The 26,808-nt window shown below is 43.1% G+C and overlaps 1 protein-coding gene across 1 annotated transcript in view; it reads left to right on the top strand.

Moving 5' to 3' along the window:
• Positions 1–26,808, top strand: part of THSD7B (thrombospondin type 1 domain containing 7B) — a gene marked incomplete at its 5' end in the record, with an annotated part of 282,468 nt that overhangs the window by 55,731 nt on the left and 199,929 nt on the right. The window contains 3 exons of the mRNA XM_082484447.1: positions 926–1,721; positions 13,513–13,764; positions 21,146–21,315. Of these exons, the coding sequence (XP_082340573.1) occupies positions 926–1,721; positions 13,513–13,764; positions 21,146–21,315 (1,218 nt within the window). The remainder of the gene's footprint in view (positions 1–925; positions 1,722–13,512; positions 13,765–21,145; positions 21,316–26,808) is intronic.

Genomic DNA, 26,808 nt, shown 5'->3' with positions numbered 1-26,808 from the left:
TTAGCAAACAACTAGCTTTACCACCTCTTATAGTGCCACGTGCTGCGAATGGAAACGGTTTGCTCGATGTGCATCTCGGGGTAATTCAGAAGTCGGTGCACATGAGGGGCCTCCTCTGCTCTCAGAGCAGCACCTCCGGGACCGGTCCTGCAGGACATACAGACATACACTCTCATAGCCAGGCAGTCCCTCCATTTCTTCACTCTGAGGGTGGTGAGGCACTGGCCCAGGTTGCCCAGAGAAGCTGTGGCTGCCCCATCCCTGGAGGTGTTCAAGGCCAGGCTGGACGGGGCTTGGAGCAGCCTGGGTTGGTGGGAGGTGTCCCTGCCCATGGCAGGGGGGTGGGAACTCGGTGATCTTCCAGGTCCCTTCCAACCCAAACCATTCTATGATTTGGAACTCCTATTGAGAGTATGCTCTTACTTTCATGGTATTTATCCTCACTGTTTTATCACCGCAGATGCTGATTCAGCTGCTTCCCAGTGCAGTTTATTCCATTGACTAATAGCTCTATTAAGAGTAAAACAGTCTTATCTAACTTGACTTTCTTTTCCTGTTAGATTATTGTTCCTTCATGATCATTTTTATATTCGTTTGTACAAGTGAAATTAAATATTCATATTTCCTCAGGCTTTGGGATGCATTTTACTGCTACAGGAATGTGCCTGGCTTGCCTTTAATATGAGATGTTGTGGGGCATTTTTTATTTTCCCTCCAAGTTTCTCCGACTGGTCTAGAGATGGGAGTACACTGGGAGGAGAAATGAATTGCAGCCTTTAGGAAGCTTTTAGACAATTTTAGGGACCGGCTGGTAGTTATTTACTTGTTAATGCATGGCGAGGTGTGGTTTGGATGCTCCTGGGTGTCCACATGGATCTGTGGCAGGAGTACTGTATGGCATTTCTCAACGCTCTCTCTTTTGCAGGTCACTGGGGCCGGTGTGTAGGTGACTGTGGCTCGGGGGGCGTTCGGAGTCGGGCCGTCTGGTGTACCCACGCGGAGGGCTGGACAACGTACCACGCGAACTGCCACCAGAAGGACAAACCCGAAAGCCAAAGGAGGTGCTTTAAAGTCTGCGACTGGCACCTGGAGCTGTTCGAGTGGGAGGTTTCGGGATGGGAGAGGTGTGGGCTCGTCCCCATTGCCGGCGGTGAGGTGGGAGCCGGGGCTTGCGTCACCGCGCAGCACGGGCTGCAGCGCCGCAGCGTCCGCTGCCTCCAGAAGCTGAACAGAACCGTCGTCGCCAACGAAATATGTGAGTATTTCACTCCACAGCCGCCCACCGAGCAAGCCTGCCTGGTGCCCTGCCCACGGGACTGCGTCGTGTCCGAGTTCTCCGGCTGGTCCGAGTGTGGCACAGGCTGCGCCAAGAGCTTGCAGCACCGGACGCGGGCGGTCATCGCTCCTCCCCTCTACGGGGGTGCCCCGTGCCCGAATCTGACCGAATCCAGAGCCTGCGGCACTCCCGCCTGTCCTCTGGGGGAGGAGGAGCACACCCACAGCCTCCGAGTGGGGTCTTGGGGCAAATGCCGGCTGCCCCATCCTAAAGACGTCGACCTGGCGGGGAGGACTATGCCGGATTTCGGCTGGGACTCTGGAGAGCGAAGCATGTCTGGACTTCAAGGCTATAGACCCCACCATCGTCCTGGGGAGGTGGAGATTGGTTACCAAACCAGGCAGGTCAGGTGTGTAAGGAGCGATGGAAAAAACGCCTCCCTGAGGTAAGGATTTGTTTGACGGAGCGCTTGCTCTGCGTGGCAGCACCACAGCAAATGCGTTCCCGTTCTTGAGTTTAAAATGCAAATTTTTATGTGTTTTCTTTATGGTCTTTTTTTTTTTTTTTTTTTTGATTTAATTCCCTTCTTGCAAAGCTAGCATATGCTGAATATTTTGCATACTTCTACGATTTGTGACTGTTTAATTCATTTTATGTTTTTAATAATTCTCTTCTGTTTTTTTTTTTGTTGTTGTTTTGAGAAAACATGGAGGAAATGGAATTATATATCACTTTGGCCTGTTGCTGGGCGCTGGCTGTGGGAGGGGGAGGTTTCATTCTCAGTCATGTACTGCATATATTTGGCAGAAGAAAATTGCACCGGCTTAAACTCCTTCATTCTTACAAATCAACATTGGGTGAAATAAGTCTGAAAAGTTTCATCTTGTGAATTTACTAGAAGATATTTCTTGGAAAGGTAGGTCAGTGAGCAAACCCATGATTGTCCTGCTGCTTCCTGAGGAGCCTTCCCATCTGGGTGTAGCTCTTGGATGCTGATACTAGATCCGTGACTTGCTTTGCTTTCTTGTCCTCATGGGTTTTAGCTAAAATGTCTCTTAGCCTATGTACGTTGCTTTGCTGTAATTCAAATGAGAAGGTTACAGTAATGTGCAGCAACTAATGGGAAGATTTATTCTCTCCGTTTCTCGCATTTAAATTTAAGCTATCTAAGCTCTGCCAGTTGACTTCAGGTTGGATTTGGGCAGGTGCCAGGAGCTACAGATGACCGAGAAATTGATTGAGTTCGGAGAAAGTCAAGATTTCTAGAGAACTACTTGTGTTTTGTTTTTCAAGGATATTAGAAGTTCTTGGAAAATCCCGCTTCTGAATTTTGCAGAAATCAATCTGTTTCTCAGCAATCTGTAGCTCCCGGAACCTGCGCAAACTCAAATTGCAGAGGGAAAGGGTTATTTTGCGTCCAATTCTCTACCCCTGTTAATGTCTGCAGTGGTTTTGCACACATACTGAGGTGAAAATATACATTCTACCCTTTTTCTTACCCCCTCCTAATACACCTGTAGCAAAGTATGGATTTTTTTTTTTTTTTCCGGTTGGAAAAAAGTCAAGCTTTGTGAACTGTTCCAGCAGTTTCTAACATCTTGACTTTATTACCTGTCTGAGTGTATGTTGATTCCAGATATACAGATTTTATGCTCATGTAGCTTCTTGACTTTAATGGAGTCACTTGTGATTTATGTCACCGTGTGACCAGCAGCAGGTTTATGTCTGCGAAGACTTGTTCGCTGTTCTTCTGCCTCTTCTATCTCATTGCTTATCGGAGGCTCTGGGAAGGGGATCCTGACTTTGTTAAAATTTCACTCGCTCTGCCCTCACATGCTCACTGCTATATTCGCTGTCAAAATGGGGAACGGAAGACGTTGTTTTTATAAATGTTTTATCATCTTTGTTGTGCTCCTGTGTGAGTTATACATTGAATTTCTGGAGAAGGTCCCGAGAGCTTCAGTTTTAGTGACTCTATCCCTGATCGAGCTGTCTTTCTTGCTCCTTTCTGGGTTTTTTTCTGATCTAGCCCCCTTTTTGGCAGTGTACAACTCCATTAGCCACCTCCTGGCAGACTTTTCCTGCTGAGGCTGTGTCTCAGATTCATTGCAGAGGGCTGAGCCTGACCCGTCCCTTACTCTCACTCCAAATACAAGAGGAAAGCCCATTGATGGAATAGAGGACAAAAGGTTCATGTCATGGTATGGTGTCCAGATAGTCACACACTTTTCCTTTCTCCTTTTGGACCTAACATCCAATCCATGTTTAATTCCAGGGCTGGAGTGTTGCTGATATCAAATACCCCTGACAACGGCTCCCTTTAAGCCTCCCCCGGTAACATCCTCCTCGTTCTGTTGTGCAGCGTATTTGCTGCCATTCTTCTGAAGAATGGACCCGATCTTGCAGATGCCGCTTTCCAAAAGTGATGATATTTTGGCTACTGATAAAGAAGAGTAAACGCATTTGCATAACCCTGGAGCGGGGTTTGGCAGGCAGCCAAGCGTCTGCTCTAAACCGGGAAAGAAGCGCCTTATTTGTGCTTTTTCGCTTTCCTGGCCAAGGTTTCCTATTTCGACTAACACCGACGCCTAAGTAGCGATGAGAGGTATAAATTAAATTTCTGGAAAACTGAGGCAAGAGAGAGGGATGTCCCAAGATGTGCTTTAACGGCGGGCTGCAAGCTGCTGGTCTGCCAGGGCTTTGCCACCACGCTGCGTCCCGCCACTGCCTGGTTCTTGCAGGAAAATAGCGGATAACGGGAGCGGTCAGCTCACGACCTCGGGCCGGCCGAAGGCCATGCGAGGAGAGGGAACCCAATGCTCGTCTCGCCTCCTAATTTATAATGCAATGGCAAAGATGCCTGACTTGTTATCAAAGTTGTTTAATTTACTGGTGTCTGATCTCAGGGCGGTGGATTAGCCGTCGTGCACAGTGATGGCAAAGGGTACCGAGTACATTCCTCGGGGTGAGAGAACAGTCTTTGGCCAAAAATTGGGTTTTGGTGGGCTTGGGTGCAAGCTGGTTTTGAAAGACTGAATGCATTCATTAATTACAGATGCCGGATTACTGGCAGGACATTCCCTTGGCCTCTTCACAAACCACTTTGCTGTTTATGGGAGTGGCAGATGGGGTGTCCTTTCTCTTGTGAAATAGGTAGCAGCGGTGGGAAATTTGTTTTCAGTTTTTCACGATGCTTAAGTTATGCCGTTGAACCCTGCAAAAAGGATCCTTTGGTTTACAGGGGACCCTCAGGTGGGAGCTGAAGAATCCTTGGTATTATAAGGAAAATATTTTTTTCATTTAAATAATTGGTCCTATGAAGACCTGGACGTCCGTATCAACTTTTAAGGTGCAAGCAAAAATCATAGCAATTTTTAAAGGTAAAAACTGTAAACAGGAATTATTTGGAGAGAAGCAGAAGCACGTGGAGGATTGGACGTGCTGTATCAGAGAAGGAGAGCTGGGAAATGTTTTTGATGAAATATTTTTCAGTTTGGAGGTTCTACATTTGTCAAAATCAAAGGAAAAGGGAGAAAGGAAGAGAAAAGGGAGGGACGGACCTTTTTGAAAACACTTGAAGACAGTCGAACAGCAGAATATCAATAGACCTTGAGACAGATTCATTTCTGCTCAGAAACAATTTTTGTGTAGAAACTTTATATTCGTGAAAATAAAAGGAATGACATCAAAATAGGATGCTTTTATGGTATCTGATTTGAAGCTTTTAAAGACTTTTAAAAAGCTGGATTTTTTTTTTTCATACTATTTCAGATAGAATTCAGATTTCATTCTCTTTCAGAAAAAGTTTTAGTTTTGCGTTAAATCTCATATCCAGTAACAAACTCAAACATAAGCACTTTCATGCATTAAAAGAGCCCCCAAACTCTGAAAATGCTGCAAGAAATATATGTGCTAGAACTTCTGCTCTTTTTGGTTTTCTGTCTTATCGTGGTTGTAAAAATCTACTGAACAGTGAGACAAAGGCACTCGTGTTCCTTTTTTTATAAAAAACAAAACAAAACAAAAGTTATTTGGAATCGTAGAATTGCTGAGGTTGGAAAAGACCTTTATGACCATCAAGTCCAACCACTAACTTACCACTGCCAAGTCCACCACTAAACCATGTCCCTCAGCACCACGTCTACCTGTCTTTTAAATACCTCCAGGGATGGTGACTCCACCACTGCCCTGGACAGCCTGTTCCAATGCTTGATAACCCTTTCCATGAAGAATTTTTCTTAATATCCTTTCTAAACCTACCCTGGTGTAACTTGAGGCCGTTTACTCTCGTCATATCACTTGCTACTTGGGAGAAGAGACCGGCACTAGACACTAAATTAGAATTTAGTAAAATGAGTGCTCATAGCTAGAGAGTGAAATCCAACCTGATTTTCTAACCTGATGTGTGTGCTCTCTAAGCATACTGAGAAGTTGAATTCAAGAGCAAACATTTTTAGTTTTTTTTTTTTTTATTATTATTATTTGGATTAGGAGTCTTTTTAAGTACGTATTTCTTAAACTCTTCGTTCTATGTGTAAGATGACAACAATGATATTATAGAGTTGGATTTGGGTTTCTGTTTACTTTGCCTTTGTAAGTGAAAATTCAGGTCAAACTCAGTCAAGGGATAACCCATCCATCAAGGCTAAGGTAGAGCAGCGTTCAGCTCTTTTGTTTGCCTCTGTAATTTGAATTTCCATTATCCATTTCCTAGAGGATTGTGCTTAACCACTGTACTGTTGTACGCTTTTACGAAAAAAGTATTTGCAGTTTCTAGTGTTGACATTCTTCTGTTCTCTGGATGAATACAAAATTTTGCAGTCCAGAGGTGGAAACGCTGTGCTGTAATATGCTATTTGATGGTTACGATTCTGATCTGGGAGAGGAGATGCATGTTCACATTCCTCCCAGCAGATGTGGGAATGGAGCCTCGGTGCTCAGGCTTGAAAACAAATCCCTGACCTATTGGATAAGAAGGAGATTTTATTTTCTAGTGTTCTTTTAGAAAGTCTTGTCTTGTTTCCTTTGCTTTTATTAAAAGCACATGAAACAAAGGAACCGTGACTGCTTTTTTCATTTCAATAAGTAACATTTTAGAAATAGTGTCCAATAATAATTGTACTTTTTTTCTTCTGTTTTCAAATCGTGCTGACATGCAGCTGCTTCTGTAGCCCTAAGAGTTCAGTGTCTGCCTGGGTAGCCCAAATGTAAGTCAGCATTTATTTTTAATTGAAACAGAGGATCTGGTGCATTAAGTTTTGAAGACACGAAAACTTAGACATCTTAGACACCAAAGCCCTGTGTTTGGATTATAGGTCTCCCAGCTCCCTTTCCCTTTGGTCAGTTGTATGGCAGGGATATATTCCCCATCTTCCTTACCACCCTGGGGCAGAAGGGGATGGCGGTTCTTCTGCCAAAGAAGCCTCTGCTGCACCGATTCAGTGTATGGTATCACCAGTATCCAAAATAGCTCTGGCAGCCCTTGAGGACTCTAGAACACGTTATGACAGTATGCCTGTTAACACTGATTGCCAGTTTCCTATGGGGAAAAAAAGGTGTTTGGATGCTGTCAGAAACATGGCAAGACTGTCCGTTATTAGACCCTAATATTATAAGCCACATGCAAAGAGCAGGTAGTGTTTATTCCAGCAGCCTGTAAGGTTGGATTGTTAATTACAGAATAGAAGACAACATTAGAAAAAGGGAAAACATGAAAATGCATTGGTGTCAACGTAGCTTAGCTTAGTTCAGGATTTTCTTGCTCTGCAGTGCATGGATTTGAGCATGTGTTCCCTGGTCAGGCTTGGCATTTCATAGAATCATAGAATCATAGAATCATAGAATCATAGAATCAGTATCATTTCTCGGGAGCCTTCCTCTGCTGCTGGGGAAGAGCCTGGCTGTCCTCCTGGTGCTGCCTTCCATACCAACAGCATGGTCATGGTCGTAGCTTCTTAATGTGTTAAATTATTTTGGAGGTAATCCTTTCAGTGTAAAAGGTTCAACAATAACCACCTGTCTCATCCTCTAATGTAAGGAAATGCATTCACCTTCCATCCTGAACGCATTGATATGGTTGGGAAAGGAAACCTGGGATAATTTCTGTGCTGTGGCCAACCTGATTTAATGATGTGCTGCTCCTGGAGAGTATCGCTCCCTTTTCCTACTGATAGAGGTGTTTCTACTCATTTCCTTGCGGTAGATGCGATGAGTACGGGACTGTAAGGCACGCAGCACAGATGCACTGACCTCTTGGAAAATGTACTGGTTTTTGGTGAGTTACTTTTTGTCCAGAACAGAAAGGTGGTGTGGTTCAGCTTGGGGCTGCACAATTACTGTATCTCGCGGGGAAGAGCAGCGCTGCTCCGTCGGCAGCAGCCTGCGGTTACTCAGTCACGGGGGACGTGGAGCTGCGCCGCAGCAGTGGTACGAGGGACCGCTTTTCCTCATCCTCCACTTACTTTTCTGCTTGTAGCTGCAGGACTATGCGGGTGTAAAAGAGGCACGAGTAGGTTTCCTTTGGTTTATTGTGGGTTTTTTTTTTTGGTATGTGGTTTATTCTCCTTCCATACACAAGAAAGGCTCTCTGCCACTTGAGTGAGTTGGGCTTTGTGCTGCTGCTGTCTGCTAACTAACCGATCCATCTGACACTGCAGGCAACGTCACATAGGTTGGGAAGCAACTCCTGTAGTTTTACAGTATCAAGCCAAGCGTGTAACATAGAAAAAAGCGTCAATCACATAAGTACCCTACTATATCTCAGTTACTAGATTGACTCCCAAGAGGAGATCTAACCTGATGCATTAATACCTGGAAAGTTAGTTTGAAAGCAAGGCTTACGTAGCATCTCCCATCCCCAAGACCTCCCTCCTCTCCCTGCCGGTAAGGATACAGCCACAGCAGCGCAAATACACGTCTGGTTTGCAGCCTCAGACCAGCGAATGTCTCGCACGTCTGGGCTTTATCTGTATTAGATTGTCCTAAATACATCTGCGACATGAAAGACTGTGTCTGAATTTCATGCAAAAGTGTGTTTTTACATTTGTCTTTGTGTTGCTCGGTGTCAAAATTAATTTGACTTTGAGGCTCTGAATGAGTAGGTGCAAGTTAATTAGATTTGCTTTCTGCTAGGCAGTTTCATGTAATTCTCCCTCAAAAACATCTACTCGAGCAGAAGGATGGAAATTGCCGGCTCTGCGGCTTGTTCACCTTAAGGTCGGCAAAGTTATCTCTTTAGCCTTTTATAGTAGGAGCGGTGGAAGGATTTTCAGGCAAAGAAACAGCTGTTCAGTCTTTTCCTACTTCAAAGGCATTTGCAAATAGCAAGGATGATTGCTGAGCAGAGGTGTCTTTCCCGGGTGGAGTGTCGGCATAGGTTTGAATCCATTAGGAGAGGTATTGTAGGTATTGTCTTGCTAAGAATTGGGGCTAGCACTGGGAATTTTAAAGAAGACCCCAAAGCAGTTTTTAAAGGCGTCATTTTGTTTTGGATTTCAGTAAAGATCAGGCCAGACTTAAATCTCCTTTGCAGTGGCACAAAAACGGATTTGGGGTTTGTTACTGGTATCTGAATGCAAAGTTTTGATCACTTTTTAACATGTGAGATTGGTTTCCTTCCATGAGGTCGTCTTAGTTTAACTCTAGTTTTCTAGTAGTCAGTTAGGACAGTGATTTGCATTTGCCACTACTTTATCTACTCCAAATCAGGAAATCTTGTTAACGTCGTGGCACGGGTGGCTCACCTGATATCTGTGTTGAGAAACTATTAGAAGGGAAATAAATCATAGAATCATAGAATGGTTTAGGTTGGAAAGGACCTTGAAGATCATCGAGTTCCAACCCCCCTGCCATAGGCAGGGACACCTCCCACTAGACCAGGTTGCCCAAGGCCCTGTCCAGCCTGGCCTTGAACACCTCCCGGGATGGGGCCTCAACAAGCTCTCTGGGCAACCTGTGCCAGTCCCTTACCACCCTCACAGGGAAAAACTTCTTCCTAATGTTCAATCTGAACCTACCCTCTTCCAGTTTAAAGCCATTCCCCCTCATCCTATCTCTACATGCCCGAGTAAAAAGTCCTTCCCCAGCTCTCCTGTAGGCCCCCTTTAGGGACTGGAAGGCCGCAATAAGATCTCCCCGGAGCCTTCTCTTCTCCAGGCTGAACAGCCCCAACTCTTTCAGCCTCTCCTCATGGGAGAGGTGCTCCAGCCCTTGGATCATCCTCGTGGCTCTCCACTGGACACGCTCCAGCCAGGTCTGTGTCCTTCTTCTGTTGGGGACTCCAGAGCTGGATGCAATACGAGAGTGGAGTAGAGGTGCAGAATCACCTCCTTTCACCTGCTGGCCACACTTCTTCTGATGCGGCCCAGGATATGGTTGGCCTTCTGGGCTGCGATTGCACACTGCTGGCTCATGTTGAGCTTCTCGTCAATCAGCACACCCAGGTCCTTCTCCTCAGGGCTGCTCTCCAGCCATTCCCCGCTGAGCCTGTATTTGTGCTTGGGATTGCCCTGACCCAGATGTAAGACCTTGCACTTGGCCTCGTTGAACTGCATGAGGTTGGCTTGGGCCCACCTCTGCAGCCTGTCCAGGTCCCTCTGGATGGCATCCCTCCCCTCCAGCGTGTCTACCTCGCCAAACAACTTGGTATCATCGGCAAACTTGCTGAGGGTGCACTCGACCCCACTGTCCATGTTGCTGACAAAGGCGTTGAACAGTACAGGCCCCAGTACCGACCCCTGAGGAACGCCACTTGTCACTTGTCTCCTCTTGGACATCGAGCCATTGACCGCAACTCTTTGAGTGCGACTGTCCAGCCAGTTCTTTATCCACCGAGTGGTCCATTTGTCGAATCCATGTCTTTTCAATTGAGAGATCAGGATATTGTGTGGGAAAGTGTCAAATGCTTTGCACAAGTAGATGACATCAGTTGGTCTTCCCTTGTCCACTGCTGCTGTAATCCCTTTGTCGAAGGCCACCAAATTTGTCAGGCATGACTTGCCATTGGTGAAACGATGCTGGCTCTCACCATTCACCTCCTTGTTTTCTATGTGCCTCAGCAGAGTTTCCAGAAGGATCTGCTCCATGATCTTGGCAGGCAGAGAGGTGAGACTGACTGGCCTGTAGTTCCCTGGGTCTTCCTCGTTTCCCTTTTTGAAAATGGGGGTTATGTTTCCCCTTTTCCAGTCGGCAGGAACCTCAGCAGACCTCCATGACTTCTCAAATATGATGGCTAGTGGCTTAGCAACTTCATCTGCCAGTTCCCTCAGGACCCGTGGATGTATCTCATCAGGTCCCATGGACTTGTGCACCTTCAGATTCCTCAGGTGGTCTCGCACTTGATCTTCACCTACAGTGGGTGGTTCTCCATTTTCCCAATTCTCGTCTTTGCATTCTGTCTCATGGGCAGTGTGGCTGCAGTCCCTGCCAGTGAAGACTGAGGCAAAAAAGTCATTGAGTACCTCAGCTCTGTCTGTCCCGGGTAACCAGTTCTTGCTTTTCCTTCCGGAGAGGGCCCACATCTTCCCTAGTCTTTCTTTTCTTGCTGACATACTTGTAGAAGGATTTTTTGTTTGTCTTGATGTCCCTGGCCAGGTCAGTTCTATCAGGGCTTTAGCTTGTCTAACCCGATCCCTGGCTGCTTGAACGATTCCTCTGTATTCCTCCCAGGCTACCCGCCCCTGTTTCCACTCCCTATAGGCCTCCTTTTTCCTTTTGGTCATGTCCAGGAGCTCCTTATTCATCCGTGCAGGCCTCCTAGCTTTTCTGCCTGCCTTCCTCTTTGTAGGGATGTATTGTTCCTGAGCTTGGAGGAGGTGGTCCTTGAATATTAACCAACTTTCTTGGGCCCCTCTTCCTTCCAGCACTTCATCCCATGGCACCATACCAAGCAGATTCTTCAAAAGGCCCAAGTCAGCTCTCCTAAAGTCAAGGGTGGTCAGCCTGCTGCTCACCTTCCTCGCTGCCTCGATGATCTCAAACTCGACCATTTCATGGTCACTACAGCCCAGGCTACCCTTGAGTTTGACACTGTCTACCAGCCCCTCCTTGTTGGTAAGAACAAGGTCCAGCATAGCTCCTCTCCTCATTGGCTCCTCCACCACTTGGAGAAGGAAGCTGTCATCAGTGCAATCCAAGAACCTCCTGGATTGCCTATGCCTGGTTGGAATTAAAGTTACCATTCATGTGACTCCACCTAAGCTAACATTCCAAAGAGGACTCAAAATCCCTGGGTTTGTATGTACAGATATAATGATTATTACTTTTCAGTCCTTGGTTCAATAATATGCAAAGCTGTCTCTGGTACAAAACATCCAGTCAGTTGCATAGTTCCATTTGACATGTAATAGAGGAATGAGACATCTTTTTGAGTTGTAAGCAAGAATAATTTTATTTTGAGGGGGCTATATCACAAGCTGTTTCTACTTTATGAAGTTGTTAAAATAAACCTCAGTAAATTCATCCTCACAGCGCCTGTGAGATCAGTGGGTTTTATTCTGGGTGAAGAAACTGAGACAAAAGGTTGTTACACTTTTTTTTTTTCTTTAGTTTGAACTATAAATTTAAGCCACTAAATGCTGTATTTAGCTGGTAGTTGAGGGTCTAGTTAAACTTCACCAGGTATCAGTGGGAATATTCCTATTGACCTTTGTGAAAACAGGACCAATTTCTAGACTGGAGGAGAAGTGAGTGAATATCCTTTATCTTCTCTGCTCCCCCTATGAGACTGCCCTGCAATCCTGAAATGATTCCCCCGGTCTCTTTTCTTTAGAGAAAGTTAGGTTAGTCAAAGTGTGCTATAAGTTATTCCAAGTGAAGTGATGGCTGGTTCCCTGGCAGCAGCTCTGGATTTCACACCTTTTAAGTGTACCCATATTTGTTCCTTACAGTTGTCAAAAGCCTGACCGTGAGCAACTGGTAGCTGAAGAAGACAAATGTAGAGAGAGTTCACGCTGTGTTGTATGGTCTTAATTTTGGAGGCCAATTTATATCATCTGTGTAACACTAGGCAGAAGTCAGAAAATCTTAATTTTGGGAGACTAATTTGCATCAGTCAGAAAATCTTTGTTCCTCTTTTCTCTAGGTTTCATCTTTGTTTTGTCCCATCCCATCCTTCGGGGTGTTTCAGTGATGTCTCTGCTCGCACATACCTCAGTCCTCTTTCAGTATATCCTTTCTCACTCTGTTACCTCAGCTCTCTAAGGTTCTTGAGAGACAAGAAAGGTTTTTCTCCTGTTCTGGGAGCTGAGTGGTGACTTTGTGGCTGGTCTGTGGCTGGGGTGAGGTGGAGCAGCAGCAGCTGTGCTCTGCGGGGTCCCTCCAAGTGTGCTGGGCAGGAGAGCCATCAACTGGCTGAGAGAGAAGCAGAAGAGCAAGGAAGGATGGTGGCCTTAGTCTGGAGGTTTGTCTTCTCCCAGAACCATTTGCTACATTTGCCATACTTTTTTGTTGTGAAAATCTATTGTAAGTTTGGAACTCTTAAAAATTTTATTCTGGGACTTTGTGTCTTGATACCAAACCTCAGCAGTTGGCAGCTCTTAAAATTGTGTTCTCCATTGAGCTGAGCCTTGTGCGGTGTCTTGATGCGTTACAGAATGAATGAGGATCATGTCCTCATATCAGCAGGAGTAATTGAGTCCCAAAATACAGCCACAGCTGCAGCATTGCTGGGGCTCTGGTGGTCTGGGAGGTTTGGAAACTCTCTGTCCTTGTTTGACAGCATTTGTTTGATAACAGCCTCACAGAACTAATACCTTTCTTATTAGTGTGTCACTAATTATTTTTTAAAAGAGCGGAGTTGCTCAGCAGGACGTGCTGACACCTGGACAGATGGACCTATGGCAGACAGCTAGTCCTGTGTGAGAGGTGTTGGGGAATGGTTACCAGTGGCAGTATTTCTCTCGGGCTTGGCTTTTATTTTCCATCCTGGATAAACTGCAATTCTAACTGTACAGGAACAATTATGGTGCCTTTCGCGTCTGTTTTAACTTGAAATAAATGAGTTGTATTATTTGCAAACTACTTGGCATGCAAGATTGCACCCAGAACTCCCTGGAAATGCGTGATGTGTGCTGCATCCCAGCTCCTCTTACGTTCATCGTATTGGTGTTGATGCAGGTCTTCTGATTTACCCCGAATGACCATGGATTTCTTCTTTGGGGGTTTGGCTTGAAAAAAAAAAAAAAAGGAAATTTATTAAGCAAGACCTCATCAGTTGTTTCACTGTGTTCTTATCGCAGCCACTGTGTGCAAGATCCCGTCCCTTTGACCTTCAAGTCCTGTGTCATCGCTAAAGACTGCGAAACATCGGAGTGGTCCCCATGGAGCGCCTGCTCGCGGAACTGCGGCTTGGGAGATCTTGCCCCGGGCTTTCGGAGCCGTCGCCGCGGTGTGCGGAGTGTGGCGGTGGGCGCCGGGAAGCAATGCCCGGAGCTGGAAGAGAGGGAAGCATGCAGTGCGGGAGGGAAAGAGCTGCTGCAGCCTTGCCCCAGGTATAGCGAGTGCTTTTAGCTCAGTTTTTTGGAAGTAAAGAAGCCCCTGTTTGATGACTGTCTTGTGGAAAGCACATCTTCCTTGCGCAGTGTCTGTGCGTGGGGAGGGCCGCATGTCATGCTTTCTCTCTGCATCTAAAAGATTGTTGGTTTGATCATTATTAACTGTGATTAGTGGTATTATTTATTGTTAGTAATATTCTCGTAATTGTTGCTATTATCGCTACTGCTATTACAATAATTACACTTATATATAGAAATAAATTTAAATTAGACCCGCTACAGTTTATATTTTCATATTTTACAAATTGAGAGCAGATACTCTTGTTCTCTGAAGGGGCTTTCATACTGATTGCTGTTCTGGAGAGTTTCCTCAGCTGCAGAGAGACTGGGCAGGTCTCCATGGCTGTGCTTTTATTGGCTTTGAAATTGTAATTTTTGCCTAAGATTTAATGATTCCCCTTCATCTCCCCATAAAAAAATCCCAGTCCTCCTTGAGGAAAATGGGAACTGATCAGAGGTAATAGCTTGGGCTTTACTCGGCTTCCCTCTGGGTACTTCTTGAAACGGGAAACTTTGCAGTCCCTGAGCGCTTGCGTGGTTTATGGCAATCTTTGTTCTGGCAGAAGGGGAGGATCGCTCCTTTCTGGTCTGCAAATCCATGCTGTTCGGCATGGCCAGGCTAGCATAGGAGGTCGGTAGTTTGCTTTGCAAAGGAAATAAAATATTGATTAATTTTTCATGTGACATGTTCTGAGATTGACTGTAAAATGCTTCGAGATTGATAAAATTTTATATGCATGCGGACAAATCTCCCTGTCTGGGAATGAGTGTGTTTAATAGGAGGTCTGTTCGGTGATCAAGTCATGAGTTTCTGGGGCTTTGCCAGATACTGCCAAAACCTTTGATAAAGCCTTTGCAAGGTGTGTTTCTTAGGAAGGCGTAACCTGTAAAAATGTCTCGATATCCTTGGGTTCATTCAAAATCAAATGCTGATCATTTTTATGCACCCTGCTAGCAGAAGAGAGGAAGTATAAAAAAAATATTCTGTTGCTTGATTACATCCTACGAAAAAGCTCTTACAGAGTGATTTTTGCTCCTGCCCAAACGCACATCAATTTCAAAGACAATAGATTAACACATTGTCTGGCTGATTTTGTATAGGAGCGTGGGTGCAGGTGACACCTGATTGGGGTAGACGGGCTGGTAGTTAATCAGGGAGTGAATGCCTGACCCTGGTTTCTCACTTCTACTTTTTGCCGTTGCACTGTATTAAAGTGCAAACGATTGTAGGGGATCGGCGTAGAGCCAGGAGAGCCCAAAAGGTGAGAACCTGCATAACACTGATAATTTTCTGGAGGTGCTGCTCTTGTTAAGAAGGAAGCCTGTGGTTCTTTCGGTATGTCGCTGTATGCCCAGCTTTTCACGTGCCTACGAACTCTTAAACCTTCCCCGTCCTGCCATACCTGCACACCTTCAATCCTTCAGGCGACATCTCCAGCGAAGCAGCTGCGTGAGCTGGGATAAACTGCCTAATGAGCTCACCCAGAAAAATAATGTTAGATTTACAGGTTAATAGAGCCGCTTAACCAAAAATATAGCAAAAAAAAAAAAAACAAAAAAAAAAACCCAAAACCAAACCCAAACCAACCCCTAAACAAACCCCTCTGGTGTTTAGTTAATTGTTATTTCTGGGGATGTCATATCTCAAAATGCAGGTGGTAGGCTATGACCTTCTCACCGTACGCAGTGTTGAGGAGAATGTTACAGTAGTGCCTGGTTCGCATAGTAGACTTTGGGTTGGCCATTCAGTACCGCGGAAATGATCAGGAATCTATATGTTGCTGTATAACATTGCAGTATTGTGCTATGGGTCTGCCAGATGTCAGCTTGTGGGTCCCAGAATTTGGTATTAAACAACAGAAGTCAAACATTTTTAAGTACATTATTTAAGTGTCAGACGATGGTAAAGGATGTTACGGGTCCATGTTATAGTTTACAGCCTGGTGATTTGGTGATGATGTTTGGGAACTGGTGACCGAGATACTGGAAGTACTTTAGACCCGAAAGCAGTAGCTTTAAGACACAGAGGGATGTAGCGGTAATCCCTATGAAATAATATAAGAAGTCTTTTGTGCTCCCGTTCTCCTTGTTTGAGCATATTCTCTTTGCAGTCTAATACCTGGAAAGATTATGCTTTTCTCCCCTTAAATATATGCCACCTCATCTGTGGCTTTGCTCAGGCTTACCAAACAGTTATCTTTTCTTTCTTCCCCTTACAAGAAGATGATGAATTTAAGGAGATTCAGTAGCAGAAATAAAAGGTGCTGTCCTGCATTTGTCTCGTCTCAACACAAACCGTTCATTCTTTCTGTCTGGCTTGTGTTTGCCTAATGAGATTAGTCTTAAAACATTTTAAGACGTTTTTAAGAGTGCTATTTATTTTCCTAAAAATAGATTCTTTGCTATTTCTTGTTGATATTAAGACAAGTAACCTTTCTTTAGCTTTATTCTTTTTCCTTTCGCTTTATTCTTTGGGCAAGAATTTTCCACAGCATGTTCCAGGCACGGCAAAGAAAATGGGTGAGGACATAGACCAGAAAGGGTGCAAGTCTCTGAGCAGAAGGAAGGGTTTTTAGGAAAGCTGGTTTTTAATGCAGGGACAGAGAGCACCCCATGACGGAATGAAGGTACATGTTGCAGACTACACCCACCAACATAGAAAAGCAGCAGCAGACTTGTACTCAGCAGGGGGAGGTAGGTAAAGTGGTATTCCAGCCCCCTAAAAGAATCCAGAGGAGGAAAAAAATATCTCCAGCTTCAAAAATGCTCTGTGAAGTATTACCTCTACGTCCACAGCAAGGCTGCAAGTTAAAGGTCCCATCACAGGCCCATGGCAATTAGTGTAAATTTGCTGTTAAATGGGAATGCCTTTTAATTTTATGGCTGAAGTTTACAATAACTTCTCTAATCAATAGTTTAAATGCAAGAAAATAAAACACTTTAACTGCGTGTAGGACTCCAGAGCTTTGTGCTTTGTTTTACTTTTGGTTATTTGTTCTGAAGGGATTAGATTAAGCGCTTAAAAAGCTTAAATACATAGGAGGTGATTCTTCTTTCTTTTATTGTGATATAAATTTGGGATAGTTCAATTAAAGTGAATGGGTATATACAGGTATAAAACTTGTGTAAGCAGTAAGAGCATAAGTCCTATAGACTGAAGGACCAAGAGGTTACTATAAATTGGAAAGATCTTGAGCACTTGTTTGTTGCATAGCTGTCACTGAGTCATCAGTTTTAAAATAATGTATTATGTCATTTTTATCCTTCATGTTTAGCTTTCGTGTTCACTGGGAATAGATAGATTTTCCAGAATTATGATTATGTCTTTAAATCTTTCATTTTGGTTGTGGTTGCTATGTTACAAGACAGGGGTTTAGAAAAAAACCCTCTTTGCTTTGCTGGAAATTCAAAGCTTTTCACAAGTTAAATGATGGACAATGGGGAAGTTTTAAGGCCTAATTTTTTCAAAAGGCTTGAAGTTACTGCTGAGATATGGGTGTGATGGTATCACTTTGTGAATGAGGCCCGTTATGTGCCCCAATTAAAGATAAGGCATTAGCGTGAAGTAGGAAAGACTTAAAAGGAAATGCGGTGAATGTGCTGGTAGGCTGCCAGAGTTACGCTTTGGGAGTGGTAGCAACACGACTCTTCAGCCCTTTGACCTTCACTGGTCCTGGGCACGCAGCGATGACCTCCATTCAGCTGGGCAGCTTTGTTGCCTCCCCTCAGGACCCATCCACGGTGAAGCTTTGGTTCTCCAGCTCCACGTCGGACACTTCTCCCGTGGCTGCAGTTGGGCGTCGCAGTGCGAGAACACGTTTTGCCATGATCATAAGAGAAACCCACGGCACCTGCTGTTCTGCTTCCTCAACTGTTTAGCAGGGAAATTCAGAGCACTGCTTACGGGGTGTTACAGCTATTCAGCTTTATCAGCCAAGTTCCCTCCTAGATACCACAAACGTGCACTTTATTGCTTCTAAACTAGCAGTTTTTCCTTGCCCCTTTCCTTAAGCAGACTGTGGATTCTGGAGGTCCCTGTTTGGCACATTATCTAGCTAGTCCTCTAACCATCAGCAATGGGGTCTGTCAGTCTTTGAAGTAGCGAGACCTCCTGGAGCTCGAACAGTATTGTCAAAAACTGGAAGAAGCTTATTGGGAATCCAAAGGAAAAGGCTGAGATTTTTTTACCTGTAGTAAGATGCGTACAGATCAACATGAGTGGGTCACAGCTGGGACTGCAACTATGCTGAGTTTGCAACAATTTAACTAGATATTGGTAGGAGTTAAAATGAGATGTTAAATCTGTTGACATTTGAAATTGTCGGCACCAACAGGTTTTGGTGTAGGGATCACAAAAGTACACTGGAGCTGACCAACTGACGATCTAAATGTATAATGGCCCTTCCGCTTCTTAAATTATCACGCTCTTCACCCTCTAGGGAAGGTGGACGGGATGGCTGGGTGGTGTTGCCCTCTTAGCTTAACGCTGGTACAGCACACCTCTGGTGCTGTTTGCTCAAACAGCAGAACGTCCAAAGTGGCATTGGTGGCTTTGGTCATCTTCATTCAGCTGGAGAAATTGTAGTCATGTGGTAAACCCGCTGTGGATATTGATAATAATTTGCAAGTACTGGGTTGAGGTTGCCAAAGTTGCAACCCCCCCTCCAGATATTTCCCATCCAGTAGTCTCTGCTATTTCCTGATGGCTATCAAAAAGTTTCTGATTTAATTTAAATAGAGATTATGTTAATGTTAATTCTCCTTGTCTTTAGTGTAGTCCTTAGATGGGCAAACTAATACCAAGTATCGGCCATGCTGCTTAAAGCTGCGCGAAGAGTCTGCTCCAAAGCTGTTCAAGGTCACTGCTTCCATCTGGAAAGGTCTTGCGTTAGGTTTCCCACTCAGTGGGATAGCAATCCCTTGGATATGTTTCTGGTGTTGTGGGCTTGTTAATGGCTGTGAAAATGTGTACCTCTTAAACAACAAATGCTTGGGGTCGGGATTTGTTACTGGAAAACTCCAAACAGCTGAGGGCATGTGCAGCTGGGAAGAAGCAAGATGGGCTGATGGGGCTGAGGCTCACACAAGAGTGGGCGCCAGTGGGGGCACCCGAGAGCTGTTCATTAAAGACTGCTCTGCAGTGTGGCACAGCACCCAGTTACTCTGTGAAAATATCTAAAGGGATTTTTTTTAGATTCAGGGGCTGATGAAGTTTAATTATCTCTGAGCTCAGATTTAGTTATTTTGCATAATTTTAATCACTGATGGCCTAATTTTCATAGGCGTTAACTCCCACAGCTCGTGCTCAATAGGAGAAGCAGGTACTCCCACCTCTGCAAACGACGACTCCTTAGGATCCAGCGTTCACAGCTGACTACCTGAGCCAGATATTGATAATCAGTTTTTCTTTAGTCAATTATTGTTATAAGTTTTTCTTTAGTAATTTTTTTTTTTTAAAAAAACTTCCCTACACCAGTTTTCCATGGCTGTGGAAAGATGTGTGTGTTCTGTATTTAAGCTTCTGGTTTTGAAAGCACAGACCTGAAGAGCGCCATGTCCTGAAGTGGTGTGGAGGAGGAATCCTCTTCACCCGGTGTTTGATGAAGAGCACTTTCATTGCCTTTATTACAAGGGAAAGGCTGCGTTTAACATTGCAGGCCCAAGGAAGGTGATTAGGAATTCCCAGAAGGAACTAATAGAAGGAAAAATTCATGGCTGTGCTTTATAGGTGGTGGGAGTTCAAGTATTTCATGCTTGTCATGTGAAAAGCGTATTCGTTATTTTTTTTTTTTCTCTGTTGGTAATAAACCCTGTGAGTGTATCCAGATTTGCACATGCTACTGTATATTATTTAAGAGAGCATGACAGCTCATCTGAAAAGCACCTGTAAATTCACGGTAATTGGCAGTATTCACAAATGTTTTCCATGAGTAAGTTACAAAATTCATAAGGGGCTGGAAAACATTCTTATGCCCATATTTACAACATAAGAAGTTAAGAGAACACGGATGCGTGCTCAGGCAAACTAATGAATTTTTGTTTTCGTGTAATTTTGAGATACGTGTTTCCTTGCTATAGCTGTAGTCAGGGCACAGATACTCGCTATGGAGAACACACAGAATTACAACGTGGAGGGCTTTTTCTGCAGAGGTGCCCCGTTGCACGTCAGCTTAGAGCGATCAGTCAGCAGGCTAACAAACGTACATCGTTTAACAACCGTGGATCTGCTGTAAGAGGAGAGAGCATTTATCTGGAGGATAAAAGGAGGAAATTGTTTTACATAGCTTACATTACACAAACCCAACAAAGATTGTATGGAAAAAGTAAACTATGAAATTTAGAGGAGCAAAGGAATAAAGCAGCAGAAGTGGGAACAGATTGGTTGTAAAAACAATATTGCCTAAGATTTGTGTTTGGGAAACTGAAGAAAGACTTCAGGCTCTTATTTACTTCACTTATCCTGTGACCTGTGAATCAAAATGAATTATGCCTGTGAAAATTGTTGTATTAGAAATATGCCCTGCATTTTCAGACATGATGGCGAAATAATTTTTCCTTTCCGCTGATACACAATACAGTTTTCCCTATCGTTTTGAGGAGTTCTTCCTGGCACTTAAGCTGGTACGTACCAATGACGATTGTCTGTACAGCATTCGCATATCTGTACCCAAGAACGTTATCCTTCCTTGAAAACTATTGATGCTCTTTAGGTGTGAACTGAATATAGAATGAAAATGCTTTTAGCTAGAGCTTGCTGTGTACCACAACTTCTGGAAACTGAAATGAGAGAACATGAGTTACTTTAGCCAATCCCTTGAAGAAATTGGTAGTGCCCCAGGTGTTTATAAAGCTGTCGCCTGTAGAAAAGCCGCCCGGTGCTTGGAGCTCCATTGACGTATGTAGGGTTTTGGCTATTAAGTGCATTTCAGAGTGAGGCATTCAGCTCTTGGTGGAGAGAGGTGGTTTAGTGGTTTCAGCCGCATGTTTGAAAACTAGTTTTCGCACTTAATCGAACCTCTTAATCTTCATTCCTTCTTTGCACCCTGCTCAAAGGGTTTGTCAGGATGATTTAGTGTTTCAGAACGCTTTGGAGATTAGTGCTATGTGAAAAATTTTACACAAGTACTCCAGGCAAATAACAAATACTTAACCTTTGTAAATTTAACATTCAAAATGTTTCAAAACATTCCCTGTTTTGCACTGGGAAGTGCTGCTATAAAGAGGAAACCAATTGTATTTTGTCATCTGATAAAGTACCACTTCCTCACACATAGTCTTTTCAAAACCATGTTTTACCTGGTCTCTTTTATTTCCAAAGGTTTGCCTGGAGGACTTCTGAATGGAAAGCTTGCCAAGTGTCTCTCCTCCTTGACCAGCAGGACCCTTACCATGACAAGCACGTAGGCCTTTGTGGAGGTGGCATACAAACCCGGGAGGTCTACTGCGTCCAAATCACCATAGAAATCGGGATGCACCGACTGAAGGAAGGTACGTGCGTAGGGTCATTCTGAGTTGCCTGGCCCAAGGAGATCTGAGTAAGAGAAACGGCAGAGGGAAAAAAAGGTAACATGCAGTCATTAGTAGACTGGTGTCGTGGTTTAGGACAAACCAGGACAACTGGCTAGCTGATGGCCTCATTGCAACCATGCTTACGTAGGGAGGTGTTACTCAGCGTCACGAGGAGCAGGAGAGCATGGTCCTCGGGGTCCCGAGGAACTGCCAGGAGCCACAGTCTTATGGAGTGAACTGATGCCAGCTCCGTAGGTGTATTTGTATGGGAAGGTTTCAAAGGATGAAAGAGCTAAATTTTGCTTGGAGTTGAGTTTTCTTCCTCTCTCATATATCGGGTAGCCCATCCCCTTGGTAGCTGATTCCATTTATCTGTGGTTGTAGTCCTGGTTTAGAGTATAAAAAAAGATGTCATGCTCCATTCTGGGTATGGCTTTAGCCTCTGCTTCAGATTGATACGCAATCTTTCTTGTGATTTGAAGGGGAAAGCAAAAATAATATTGTCACAACTTCTGAGCAGACAGACGTTTTTTGGACTCTGGAAGTGACTTATCTTTCTTTTAGAAGAATAATGAGTAGATACAGAATCATCATGAATAATTCATCTTAGGCTGTTTTATTTACTCTATGTAGTGCTCTTGCAGAATATGTTTTTGAGCAGAGATAATAAGAACACAATATCATATCTTAGATTTATTTACTTACAAAGGCAAAGCAAATGTTTCCTGGCCACCCAGTGTGTCCTAGCATCCCACACAGATTCTGAGGTTATAAAAAACCAGATGTGTTTTAATCTCTGCTCAGTCCGTGCATAGTTGCTGCTTCACCTCTCCCAAACATCTGGCACTACCTTCCTCTCTCAACACAATCTCCCCTCTGTTGTTCTGCACAAGTATGCGATGCACGTGACTTCCAAAGTAAAAGTGCTGTTGATGAGAGGTGTATAACATTTGTTGACTGTCTTCATCCCTCTGACCGCATCTGTGGCCCATGCAGCCACTGTACGGCAAGTTGGCGAGCAGCAAGCTTTAACTGACTTCATTCACGCCGCTTTATTCTTCTTCAGTATTGTGAATTACTCAAGAAGATTAGAGGAGTGCATCAGGAACCCTTACACCAACATAATTCATAACAGCATTGGTGCTATATATCCAGTCTGTGATCACCTGCAGGTTTTCCCCTTGTTAAAAGTTTAGTGCAACTTAAAAATTGCAAGCTCTTCCCGCATCAAAAAGAAAAAACACTGGGATACCTCTTCCTTGTTTTTACAGTTCTAACCCTTTGTTTTTTAAAAACAAAAAAAATGTCATATAGGCAACTAAAGAAACCAAACATGCAGAGCAGTCGTACAAGGTATAAGTTATTACTGCTGTTCCAAGCCAGTAGTGCAGATTTACAGTAGTCCTTCAAACGTGAGAACCCCATCTACTGTCAACATGGTGGCATGCAAATAGACAGAGGGAAAGCCTTCCCTATAATCCCTCCCTATCCAGTAATATTCAGTGTGTCTCATTTACTAACTGATCAATTTCTGTTCGTTGAATAAATAAGGAATGACATATTTTCTGGCCTCTCTTCTGCCCATCTGAACTGACAGATTACGTCTATTCATCACTGGGCCATCTCATATTTTATTGTACCATTTTTTCAGTGATGGGGAGAAGATGAGGATCCTTCTCTGGATAAGCAAATATAGCGTCTAATTGCTGCCATCAAAAATACAGTAATTTTTCTTTCTTCACCTCTTGAGTGTTCTTAAAAGGATCATTCAGGAATCAAACAAGCGAGTCTAATAGGATATTACCATCCATCACAGTTGTTATTCTTCTGGTTACTTCCAATGAGAATTTGGACCTAGGCCCAATGACATATGTGAAAGAAGATTTTTGTCCCGTGGTCTCTCCAGGAGCATTCTTGGATAAAATATGTTGAATCCTTGTTGGAGACAGGTACCATCTGTGATGTATTTGTACATATTGCTCAAAGCTCTTTTATCCCCCAAGGATATCTTTCCCGTTTTTCATTTGCTTAGTCTTCCCATGTATTTCTTCTTTTATTAAAATGTTGATATTTAGAAAGGGAGCCCCTGTTTTCTTGAATCTCTGTATATCAGTTATTCAGAAGGTTAAGTCTGCTGAAATCTTTCTATATTTTGATTATAAAATTCCAACTTGAAGATACTGAAAATGGAAAACTTTCAGTCAGGTATTACTTTCGGAAATGCATTGATAAGATTTCATATCTTTCTGCCCAAGAAGTGACCTAACTAAGAAACCTCTGTCTTGATCCAAGTGAAGTTATATATATTTTTAGGCCTTAAGGAGGAAGTCCATACTTGTAACGTGGGTGCTGAATATTTGAAGGAAGAAGGTCTTCCAGTCTTTGAAGTCCTTTGTAATATTCTTGCATTCCGAGACTCTTGCATCTTGGTGAAGCTGGCAAGGAACACTTGATAAATGTGTAAATTGTTGTGTCGTTCAGTTACCTGTATTTCCCTGTGTGTAGGTAAGGCAGTGCGTGGGTACCTAAGTTAAGAGGCTGCGCTCTTTTTTGATGTTAGCTATTCTGTCCAAGGAATCCACATCTTTATTCAGTTGTTAGGCTTTTGTTAATTTAGACTGAACTTTAACGTAATTAGCTTTAAACAGATCCTTGTGGGTTTTTTTCTTTAAGTATCTCACTGAATTTTAACACATTTAAATTTATAATGCTTAATTTTCACAGAGGTGGTCAGCTAATACTTCAAATTTATCATTATTCTTTGATATCCCGAGATAGAAGCAGCAAATCTACATGTTTGAACTGATGTTGCTTTTAAGGAGGGGACAAATTTTGCACAAAAAGTAGCATAGAATATGCAAATGAGGTACCTATGGTACAGCTCCGATCTGCCCTTTCTGCCCTTCGTCTCTGGATGCTCCCTGATCCCCGCGCCTGGACGTCCCATGTCTGGAACAAACCGTAGACATGATCGTGGTCACCCCTCTTCATACCTCTTTCTTAATGTAAATCTGTGCACTTCTATGGAAGCTCTTTGAAATAAAGTAGAAATGCAGATCCTCAACTTATTTTGAAAGCCAGACACTTCTAACATGGGACACATATATTTTCTTCTCTTTCCTAAGTGGGCTTCTCTGGATTGAGATTAGATTTTGTGACTGTTGATTTTATAAAATGTTACCTGAAATGTGTTTTCCCACAATAGATTTTAATTAATCTGGGTGGACATCACTAACTAACAATTCCCAGTGTACCAACAAAAAAGGCATTTGGTAAAAATATGGAAGAATATTATGCAATGATCAGTTTGTGAAATCTCTCTCCTTGTTTGGCAATACAGCTCTGCTCTGAATCACAATGAATAGGTCCAATAATATGGGAAATAAAATTCCTCTTAGAGTCTGGGAATGGCGTCTGTGTTTATGTTCAAAAGGTTAGTAAACATGAGGTTCCTACATTTAATCTTCTTCCTTAGGAATTTTTTAACTTCTTTCCTGAAGGCCAGGGCGTAACCTTTTGTGTTCGTATTAAATTATGCTTTTTGGATTTATCTAGAGACTATAACTCTTAATCAGTAGTCTGGCGGCTGGCATCCTTTATAAAATTCTCCAGAAGCATCTCCTCTCTTATCTGAGCTAGTTACCTACTCTCCCTCTGGGATTGCTGTTCTCTCCATGTTTTTTGTAGCTTTCTAACTAGGGATCTGCCTGCCCTGTCATTCTTTCATAAAATTTGTGCCTTATATATCTTGACTTTTTTTTTCTGTTTTATGTGTTTGAATGAGATCCAATTTACTTCTCACTTTCAGAATTTTCTTATAATGTTTTTTGGAGCCTGTATGCTTAAGTATTAATTATAGGACTGAAAAGACCTTTGTGAAATGCTGTTCTTCCTTCAATCTTCTTTATTGTTTGCCCAATATAGTAAACTTGGCTAATAAAATGTATCTCTTATTACCATCTCACCAGCAAATCATTGCAGTTTTGTATCTTCTTAATCTTTGTTATTTTTCATCTGAAAATCCACATTAAATTCTCATACCTGTACAAGGCTCTAAAGTTTTGTTTACAGTTTTTTTGCTTAATGAGTGTCTCCATCATATTTGTCTCCGTATATTTATTTTTATTTGATCTTGGATTTCAGTAGCAGGTATGTGAAGTAGTTGTGCCTTCGTTATTCTTAGTTTTTCAGGGTAACACTAAAAGGTGTCTATTTCTTACAGAAGTCTATTAGTTTTATACCCCTCTTTCCTTCGAGAGATATTCAGTCTTCACCTGTTAGTAGACACAGTTTCTTGACTTACTTATTCCACTGTAGTTCACCAGCCTAAACCCGTTTTTGCTTTATTTTTAGGATGCAATTCCACCTGGTTCATCTTACATCAGATTTTTTTTAATAAACTTGCATGTTATCGGCTGTAGCAGCAAAACCTCCTTTAGTCCGTTTACAAGTCAGGACTTAGTAAATACTCAGGTACCTTTTCAGGTGTAATGGTTACTTGGTGATCCATCCCTGTGTGTATTCCCTTATGTATTTTTGTCTTACAAGCCACTCTACTGACAGAATCCCCAAATGCTCTGAAAGTGTTCCCCTGCACTTTTATGTAAGTCCTACTTATACAAGTCTCAAAATGCTAATTTTATGGCCTTTATCCTTTCTTGTTTTCTACAAAAGATTGCACTTTCTCCCAACTTCTGATAGACGGAAATGTCTAATCCTTTCTTATCTGATGAGTAAACTTTTCAGACTATTCTTAATTCCCATATGGGAGATGTTTTGGCACTGTGTTTTATTTTCCAGAAATTAGTGCCTCTTTGGAGTTGCACAGAGATGAATTTGAGGACTCCTTTCATTCACATCTTGTATTATTCTGTACTTTTTCTCATCCCTTTCTTTCTGCCCGTTTGTCTTTTTTAGCTCTAAAATATGCAGTTTTGCCTTCTTTGCTCTGTATGCTCTGTTTCCTAATGACACTGCCACATTTTTTTTTCCCCTGGAAGTTCTTTGTTCTGCGCTGAATCATGATCTTCCAACGCGTGTCTTCTGGGGGATTAGTGTTTCAAATTGGTACGTGTGGCATCTGTTCAATAAACTACGGAAGTACTTTCAGGAAGGGAGAAATACCAACGAAGAGTCCTGTTTGAATGTGCCACCAGCCCTTTGGGTGCTAGCTGTCTTGTGAGCCACCAGGTCTGACTCTTTAGAAACAGTAAGTTGGTTGTGCAGATTGTTGTCATTTATGGCTGTTACCATCCTGCACATTTATTGGGAAGAGACTGTGTTGATGGAGATAAGCTCCCCGTAGGAGTTGGCGCGGGATATACACCATTGGAATGAATATGAACGCCGTGTGGAGTAGGAGTCCTATATTAGATGCATGCTGGTTTTATTTTATTTTTTTTTTTCCCAAATTTATGCTGGTGAAGCTGCAGGAATGAGAAGATTGATTTACTCTATGGAAATTAGAATTTA

The sequence above is a fragment of the Vanellus vanellus genome (genome assembly GCF_965231255.1).
Source record: "Vanellus vanellus genome assembly, chromosome: 5".
In the NCBI taxonomy this organism is placed as follows: Eukaryota; Metazoa; Chordata; class Aves; order Charadriiformes; family Charadriidae; genus Vanellus; species Vanellus vanellus.
Note: the sequence above shows the minus strand (reverse complement) of the source record. Positions and strands in the feature narration are given on the sequence as shown.